This window comes from Heterodontus francisci, chromosome 17, assembly GCF_036365525.1.
Source record: "Heterodontus francisci isolate sHetFra1 chromosome 17, sHetFra1.hap1, whole genome shotgun sequence".
NCBI classification, from domain to species: Eukaryota; Metazoa; Chordata; class Chondrichthyes; order Heterodontiformes; family Heterodontidae; genus Heterodontus; species Heterodontus francisci.
The window spans coordinates 7,444,653-7,454,369 of NC_090387.1; the positions used below are offsets into that span (position 1 = coordinate 7,444,653).

General features: G+C 47.5%; 1 protein-coding gene across 4 annotated transcripts in view; it reads left to right on the forward strand.

Annotated features, from left to right (window-relative positions):
- The window catches only part of tk2 (thymidine kinase 2), a 45,436-nt gene that overhangs the window by 14,133 nt on the left and 21,586 nt on the right, over positions 1–9,717 (forward strand). For 2 of the 4 annotated variants that reach the window (XM_068049068.1, XM_068049070.1), the window contains 3 exons: positions 156–235; positions 2,645–2,725; positions 2,935–3,594. In XM_068049068.1, coding sequence (XP_067905169.1) covers positions 156–235; positions 2,645–2,725; positions 2,935–3,042 — 269 coding nt within the window. In that variant the 3' untranslated portion in view covers positions 3,043–3,594. Of the gene's footprint in view, positions 1–155; positions 236–2,644; positions 2,726–2,934; positions 3,612–9,717 lie in introns of those variants that run through there. The other 2 variants (XM_068049071.1, XM_068049069.1) reach the window with 2 other exon arrangements.

A 9,717-nucleotide genomic window follows, 5' to 3' on the forward strand; every position in this document is an offset into this window, starting at 1 on the left:
GCAAAAGGTAAAAAAAAAATAGAGCTGGTCGGGGGTGGGAAGGTGAAGCGATGAAGTGCAGGGGGTGGGGTGTGGGTGTAAAAAAAAAAAGAGGCCCTTCATTACGTTGTGATCATCTTAACAAATGCTAACTCTTCAATCTCCTTCCTTCTCAGTGTATCTTCAAACTGCTCCTGAGACCTGTTACCAGAGACTGAAAACCAGGTGTCGAAATGAGGAGAAAGTTATTCCCTTGGTGAGAGGGAAAATTCTGAAGTGTTTGGATGGGGGTGGAAGGGCAGGAAAAGGCTATCTCCTCTGATTGAAGAGTTCATGATGAGGGCTCATCATCTGTTCATTCATCCTCATTTGTATTTATCATCGATCATCTCCACATATTCATGCAGTGCTTGTTAATGTAGAAAAAATATTTGAAGTGTCTTCATAGAGGCATGAGGAATGGGCAGAAGATCAGAGGAGATGGGGTGAGCAAAGGCTTGTTTAAATAGTTGGATTTTAAGTAGGGTCTTCTAGAGAGGGAGGTAGAGAGGCAGAGGGGCTGAGGTAGCTGAAGACTTGGCCACTCATGGTCAGGTGAAGGAGGGCTATGGTGCATGGGAGATCAGAATTTGGAGATGGGTGTTTTTGTGCTGGAGAGGTTACAGTGATTGGGAAGGGCGAGAATGTGGAGGGATTTAAACACAAGGATGTGCTGGACTGGGGTTCAGTGTAGGTTAGCGAGCACAGGGGTGATGGGTGAACGGGACTTGTGTGAGTTAGGATACTGGCAGCAGAGGTGAGCTCATGTTTACAGAGGGTGCAAGGTGGCCAGTCAGGAGAGCATTGGGATAGTTAAGTATGGAGATGGCAATATGGTGGAAGTGTGTTTCAGCAGCAGATGGGCTGAGACAGGGATGGAGGTGGAATGTTGGATGGAGAGGATGTTGGGAGGTTGGAAGCTCAGGCTGAGAACAAAGAACAGTACAGCTCAGGAACAGGCCATTCGGCCCTCCAAGCCTGCGCCGATCTTGATGCCTGCCTAAACTAACATTCTGCACTTCCGGGGACTGTATCCCTCTATTCCCATCCTATTCATGTATTTGTCAAGATATCTCTTAAACGTCGCTATCGTACCTGCTTCCACACCTCCTCCGGCAGCAAGTTCCAGGCACTCACCACCCTCTGTGTAAAAAAAAAAAAAACTTGCCTCGCACATCCCCTCTAAACTTTGCCCCTCGCACCTTAAACCTATGTCCCCTAGTAACTGACTCTTCCACCCTGGGAAAAAGCTTCTGACTATCCACTCTGTCCATGCCATTCATAACTTTGTAAACCTCTATCATGTCGCCCCTCCACCTCCGTCGTTCCAGTGAAAACAATCTGAGTTTATCCAACCTCTCCTCATAGCTAATGCCCTCCAGACCAGGCAACATCCTGGTAAACCTCTTCTGTACCCTCTCTAAAGCCTCCACGTCCTTCTGGTAGTGTGGCGACCAGAATTGCACGCAATATTCTAAGTGTGGCCTAACTAAGGTTCTGTACAGCTGCAACATGACTTGCCAATTTTTATACTCTATGCCCTGACAGATGAAGGCAAGCATGCCGTATGCCTTCTTGACTACCTTATCCACCTGCGTTGCCACTTTCAGTGACCTGTGGACCTGTACGCCCAGATCTCTCTGCCTGTCAATACTCCTAAGGGTTCTGCCATTTAATGTATACTTCCCACCTGCATTAGACCTTCCAAAATGCATTACCTCACATTTGTCCGGATTAAACTCCACCTGCCATTTCTCCGCCCAAGTCTCCAACCGATCTATATCCTGCTGTATCCTCTGACAATCCTCATCATTATCTGCAACTCCACCAACCTTTGTGTCGTCCTCAAACTTACTGATAAGAGCAGCTACATTTTCCTCCAAATCATTTATATATACTACAAACAGCAAAGGTCCCAGCACTGATCGCTGCGGAACACCACTAATCACATTCCTCCATTCAGAAAAACACCCATCCACTGATACCCTCTGTCTTCTATGACCGAGCCAGTTCTGTATCCATCTTGCCAGCTGACCTCTGATCTGAGGTTGAATAGGATGCTGAAATTGCAATTCATTCTGGTTCAGCCTGTAATTTTGGCTAAGGAGGATGATAGAATCAGTAATGAGAGTACAGAGTTTGTGATTTGGACCAAAACCAATGGCTTCAGTTGTCTAGATATTCTTGAGTGCTTAGCTGGAGGAAATGGTGGTTAGTGAGATGCTGAGCGATATGGATCAAGCAGGCCCCAGGTTCCATCCCTTGTCTGTGTTGGGCACAAAATACAATTGGCCTCAGAACACTTGGGCTTAAGGAGGGCATAGGGGTGGAAATGAGCCAGGGTTTGTGCTCCTTATGACTGTCGGCTACCCCCATAGCCACCGGAATGTATGTGTGCGCTGCCATTAGGTGAGAACCAGGGCAGGCTTAGCTGTGACGCTCATCACAGTTGAATAGCTAACCTGAATGGTGGCCACTCTGGCAAGGTACCAGAGAGCGCCTGATGCTGGGACTTCAGAAAGGATTCAGCAGCTGCTGGAGAGGATGGGTGAAAATTGGAAGGTGGAGAGCAAACTTGTTCCATTTTGTGGATTTCTCTTACTGCTGGCTGTGTCCTATTTGTCAGGAGTATTTAGAAGCTCTTCATCAGCTTTATGAAGACTGGCTGATCAGACAGACTTCCTTCAAAGCACCTGCCCCAGTGCTGGTGAGTGCTTATCCATTAACTCAAAGTATAATGAGTGAGGAGTGGAGCTGGTGTTGTGGTGCCTGATGTCCTGTCGTGATGTAATGTGGCACGTGGAGAGTGGAGCTGGCTGTAATGGCTTTTGTTGAACAATAGATGTGTTGAGTGGGGAGTGTCACACACCTGGTTGTACAGTGTGTCCTCTTCTCATTTTTAATACTCTGTTCTAGGTGATCCCTGCAGACCACGATCTCCAGAAGATGCTGAAACAATACGAGGACCACAGGGAGAAGATTCTGTCTGCCATTTGCACAAAATCCTCTGGAAACTGCATGTAACAGGAGGACCAGAACTTAAACCCTCCAAACAACAATCTATGCCACGTGACCAAAAACTGACCACCATCCTGTTAAATATTAAATTCCATTTGCCACTTATAACATTTTGGACCAGTTGGAATAACCCCCAGTTGCTTAGGCAACAGTTTAGAACTCACTTTATGGGAGGCTTAATTAAAACGTCTCGTCTGTTTGTTGCTTCTTCTGAGTCACTACATTCTCAATTTTGGCTGTGATTTTTTTCTGGCTGATTTTTGGGCTAGTAGCCATTCATTTTTCTGCCCTGTTACTGCATCTTTCCCTTGGTATTCCCACCACCAGGAAATGTTACATACACATTTAGGGGTTGGGAGGTTCAAGTATTTTTAAGTAACATTGTGAGAGCAGTTTGTCAGGTGCAAGTATCATGTAACATTAAAAAAAAAAATTAAATTACAGGCCATTCAGCCCACCCATACCCTTTCTCTCTCCTCTACAGGTTAATAAAGCATCTGCAGCCGAAATTGAGGATGAAGTGAGTCAGAAGAAACGACAAACAGACGAGACGTTTTAATTAAGCCTCCCATAAAGTGAGTTCTAAACTGTTGCCTGAGCAACTGGGGGTTATTCCAACTGGTCCAAAATGTTATAATTGGCAAACGGAATTTAATATTTAATGGGATGGTTGTCAGAAAGTTATGCTAAACCTATATAAAACACTAGTTTGACCCCAGCTGCAGTATTGTGTCCAATTTTGGGCACCACACTTTAATAAAAGCTTTGCAGAGGGTGCAGAAGAGATTTACTAGAATGGTTCCAGGGTTGTGGATTATTTGGAGAAGCTGGAGTTGTTTTCCTAAAGCAAATAAGGTTAAGAGGAGCTTTGATAGATCTTGAACTGTTACAGATTTCCAGCATCTGCAGTATTTTGCTTTTATTAAAATCTTGAACTGTTAGATTAAAAAATTCCTCTTATCTGCTCGAATGTGGCTGAAGGGTCAGTAACGAGAGGGCACAGATTTAAGGTGATTTGCAAAAGAACCAGAAGTGACATGAAAAATATTTTTATGTAATGAGTGGTTAGGATTTGGAACGTGCTGCCTGATAGAGCAGTGGATAGAGATTCAGTAGTAACCTGCAAAAGGGAATTTGATAAATACTTGAAGGAGAGAAGGTTGCAGAGATATGGGACAAGACAGGAGAGTAGGACTAACTGGATTGTTCTTTAAATGAGCAGACGCGGTGGTCTGATTGAACTCCTGTTCTGTGATCTAACTTCCCCTTAAATGTATCTGTACTATTTGCCTTAACCACTCCCTGTGGTAGCAAGTTACACATTTCTCACCACTCTCTGGGTAAAGAAGTTTCTCCTGAATTCCTTATTGGATTTATTAGTGACTATCTTGTATTTATGGCCCCTATTTTTGGACTCCTCTATTCCTCTAAGATGTATAAACTATGAACAGTGCTGAGTGCCGGTGCAATTATTATCTTTCTTTTAAAAAAACAAGTTCCTGTCTGCGTACAGTGACCTCGCAGTGAGGTGCTGAGCTATGTAGATCAGGAATTGTTTGCTCCCTGAGCACTGCTATTAAGGAAAGAAATTACATTTTTGTAGCACCTTTTGCAACCTCAGGAGGTCTCAAAGTGCTTTACAGCCAATGAAATGCCTTTGAAGTGTAGTCACTGTTCTAATGGAGGAATCTTGGCTGACAATTTACACACAGTAAAGTGATAATAACAAGATAATCTTTTTAAAAAAAAAAAAAAATTGATGTTGGTTGAGGGATATTGTCCGGGACACTGGGGAGAACTCTCCTGCTTTTCTTTTAAATAGTGCCATGGGATCCTTTACATCCATTAGAGAGGACAGACGGGGATTTGGCTTAACAGCTGATCTGAAACCCAGCAACTCCAACAGTGCTGCATTCCTGCAGTACTGCAATTGCGAGTGTCAGCAGACATTTTGTGCTCAAGTCACTGGAGTGGAACTTGAACCCATGACCTCGTGACTCTGGTGAGAGGTTGCTGTCCACTGAGCCACAGCTGACAGTAAATAGCCTTCCAACACCAATAAAGGAAGGGCAAGATAGTGAGCGGATGGCTGGCTCCCATTGGACTGTACTCTAGCCTGAGAGCACACCAGGGAGAGGGGAGGGAGAACATAACAGTAAGGGATGGATATTTATAACTCCTGAACTCATTGTATTTACCCTCCTAAGATTCATATTTTTTGGTGTTGGATATTGTTTACATAATTTATTGTAAAGTATTTAATTACCAACTGTTACATAAGCTTGTATTTTTCCAAAGAATGAGTCTTCTCCACTTAACACTGAGGTCACTGATGTATCGAGACTCACTGACCAGCAGACTACAGGTTCGATTCCTGCTCTGGAGTGTTTTTGAGTGGGGTGCACGGTTCAGCAGTACTACATATACATTGGTTAGGAGCAATTGGGCTGTCTGGTGGAAAGAGTTAGTGGCTTCAGGAGGGGAGAGGGAAATTATCTTTTGTGTGGGAGGGTTGAGGGCCAGTGGCTGTGAGACCCTGGGTTTGAGAACCTCCAACTTGTTTGAACACGTCAGTTATCATGTGGGACACTAGCTGGAGCTGCAGCAGGCATGGGTGCATGGGAAAGTAGGGGAGAGGGGTTCTGGCGAGCAGCCCTCATCTGTACTCCCTCCCCCAACTCTTTCACTTGCCAGTGTGACTTAACAAAGAGCCTTGATCCTGCAGTGTGGAGCTGCAAGTGCTGAAGTTATCCGAGCATTTCTGAGCAGGAGTGGGAGAGTGGTGGAGCAGTATCTTTCATGTAGAACTAGAAAAGGAGCACAAAGTAAAGGACAGCGAATCTGTGGCACTGGAGGTTATTTTTATAAACATTCCTTTTGTACTCTCAGGGGGACAATGTCATATTCTGAATCTCATCTCTCTCAAGACTGTGTACCTTATGTTAAACTGTAAATAAAGTATTCCAGCAGCGATGGTGATTTCAGGATTTAGGTGTGATTTATTTGGGGATGGCACCAAAGAAATGAAGGTATAAATTGGTACAGTGCAACATTGTGCTTCAACTCTGGGAATTGGATTCAAATCCAGTCCAGATTCACGTGTCGTCTCCTCCTCCTGCAAAGCCAATGTTCCCTCTTGACTGCAAGGATGCTTGGCTATGCAGCAATTGAGTGTGCCACGTAGGGAACAAACAGGTCACACGCAAGCAACAGGATCCTTTTAAGTTGTCTGCGTATGTGGTCTCGTCAATTTTAGAGGGACCGTGCAGTCCAACAAGCCAGCTGCACAAAGCAAACCAGTTAGTGGGAATGTACCTCTTAAAGGAGGATAGAGAGGTAGAGGGTTTAGGGAGGGAATTCCAGGGGTAGCTGGATGAAGTTCTGAGGAAAGGTCACTGACCTGAAACATTAACTCTGCTTCTGTCTCCACAGATGCTGACAGACCTGCTGAGTATTTCCAGCATTTCTTGTTTTGATTCCTACCAACGTTTATTGCCCCTTGCTACTTCTTAGCTCCACCCAAACAGTTTTCACATTTTGTTCTTCCGATCTGAGATCCTCCCTTACTAATGTACTGATCCCAACCCTTTGTCATCAATGCAAAACCATCTGCTTTTCCTCCTTGCCCGTCCTTCCTAAATGTCGAATATCCTTGGATATTCAGTTCCCAGTCTTGGTCACTCTGTAGCCATGTTTCTGTAATAGCAATTCGATCATACCCATTTACCTCTATTTGTGCCTTTAAATAATCTACCTTGTTGCGAATGTTGCTTGCATTCAGGTAGAGTGCCCTTAACCTTGTCGTCTTGGCGTTATTCTGCATTCTAAGTCTATTTGATACTTGCCTTTGTTTCGTCTGCCTTCGAATGTCGCTTGCTACTTTTCTACCTCCTGTTACCAGCTTTACTTCCTTCCAATTTGAGCTACCCCTCAGGTTCCCATCCCCCTCACAAGCTAGTTTAAACCCTCTCCAACAGCAGCAGCAAATCTCCCTGCAAGGATGTTAGTCCTGGTCCTGTTAAGGTGTAGCCCGTCCATCTTGTACAGGTCCCACCTGCCCCAGAACCGGTCCCAATGCCTCAGAAATCTGATGCCTTCACTCCTACACCAATTCTCCAGCCATGTGTTCAATTGATCAGTCCTCCTATTCCTATGCTCACCAGCACATGGCACTGGGTGTAATCTGAGATTACTGCTTTTGAGGTCCTGCTTTTTAAATTCCTTCCTAACTTCCCATGAATGAATTGGAAAAAAAAAAAAGCAGATTTTAGGATGTGGACATCGCTGGCCAGGCCAGCATTTATTGCCCATCCTGAATTGCCCTTGAGAAGGTGGTGGTGAGCTGCCTTCTTGAACCGCTGCAGTCCATTTGGGGTAGGTACACCCATAATGCTGTTAGGAAGGAAGTTCATCCTTCATTCATTTAAGGACCTCATCCCTCTTCCTACCTATGTGATTGGTACCAATGTGGACCATGACCTCTAGCTGTTCATCCTCTCCTAGAAGGATGCCTTGCAGCTGCTCTGTGACATCCTTGACCTGGCACCAGGGAGGCAACACACCATCCTGGAGTCACGTTTACTGCCGCTGAAACACCTGTCTGATACCCTATCGAATCCCCAATCACTACTGCTCTTCCACTCTTCTTCCTCCCCTCCTGTGCAGCTGAGCCACCTATGGTGCCACAGGCTTTGCTCTGGTTGCACTCCCCTGAGGAACCAGTATCCAAAATGGAAAACCTATTAGCAAGCAAGAGAGACTCGGGGAACTCCTGCATTGCCTGCCTGGTTCTCTTGGACTGCCTGGGGGTCACCCATTCCCTCTCTGCCTGCGGTGTGACCACCTCCCTAAATGTGCTATCCACATAGTCTTCCGCCTTGCGGATGCACAGCAATGACTCCAGCTGCCGCTCGAGCTTCTGCAACAGGTGACACTTCCTGCAGATGTGTTCTTCTAGGACACATGATGCATCCATGCCTTCTCACATACATCAGGATGTACATTCCATTTGGCTGAACTGACCTGCCATACCATAACTTTAAAAACTATTTATTATAGTTACTCACCAATCAACTTCTTCCCCTGTCTAGAAGTGAGAGCCAACTTCGGGAGGCTGAAAAATGGTAGAAGAAAGCACCTCCTACATCAAACTCCCTCGCTCACCAAACTCCCACTTTACACTGTGCGCACAGGGCACACACTGCAGCACTGAGGAAGCCCTGCTTTTATACTTTGAAAAACAACTGATTAAAGCTTCTGAAAACCAGTTTAAGCCAGCTACCTAATTAACTAGCTGCAGCTGCTCCCAGAGAGCTTGTATACCTGTTTTAAGGCTGGAATAAAACTCAACTTCTCTTAACTTAAGTGGTAATTTTTAGTTAACTGCTAAATTGAAGGAAAAAACTAGACTTTAGATAGAAATTAACTTAAAACCCCGCACCAGCACTCAGTGCAGACCCAAAATTGAATACAAAGTTTGTGCCACATTGTTGTAGTCCCTATGGAATCTCTCTCTATCATAGAGGACTAGTTGGTAATGTATAGTTTAAGGGGCACTACCCCGCAAGGAGCCAGGCCTTCATGAACTACCATAGCTGGTATGGGAATTGAATTGGCATTTATCCTGTGTCATAAAGACCCCCACTTGCCAGAAATGAGGCATATTAATTTTGTCATCTAAACATTAATTTTAAATGGTTGCTGGAGAGATGACTTGTTTAAAGAGATCAGCAGTGGCTGGCAAAAAATTTGCATTCTAAGAGACAGTCACATAGGAAAAGACAATGGGAACTGCTCACTGATTCAATTAACAGAGATTGGTGTGGGCAACAGTGATCCACATCTTGTCAGTGTTAGAGACAGTGCTATACCGCCCACCACCCCACCCCCTCTCCCCCCCCCCCCCATACCCCACCCCCTCTCCCCCCCCCCCATACCCCACCCCCTCTCCCCCCCCCCCCCCATACCCCACCCCCTCTCCCCCCCCCCCATACCCCACCCCCTCTCCCCCCCCCCCATACCCCACCCCCTCTCTCCCCCCCCATACCCCACCCCCTCTCTCCCCCCCCCATACCCCACCCCCTCTCCCCCCCCCATACCCCACCCCCTCTCCCCCCCCCCCCATACCCCACCCCCTCTCCCCCCCCATACCCCACCCCCTCTCCCCCCCCCATACCCCACCCCCTCTCCCCCCCCCCCCATACCCCACCCCCTCTCCCCCCCCCAATACACCACCCCCTCTCCCCCCCCCCCATACCCCACCCCCTCTCCCCCCCCCCATACCCCACCCCCTCTCCCCCCCCCCCATACCCCACCCCCTCTCCCCCCCCCCCATACCCCACCCCCTCTCCCCCCCCCCCATACCCCACCCCCTCTCCCCCCCCCCCCATACCCCACCCCCTCTCCCCCCCCCATACCCCACCCCCTCTCCCCCCCCCCATACCCCACCCCCTCTCCCCCCCCCCATACCCCACCCCCTCTCCCCCCCCCATACCCCACCCCCTCTCCCCCCCCCCATACCCCACCCCCTCTCCCCCCCCCCCATACCCCACCCCCTCTCCCCCCCCCATACCCCACCCCCTCTCCCCCCCCCCCATACCCCACCCCCTCTCCCCCCCCCCCATACCCCACCCCCTCTCCCCCCCCCATACCCCACCCCCTCTCCCCCCCCCCCATACCCCA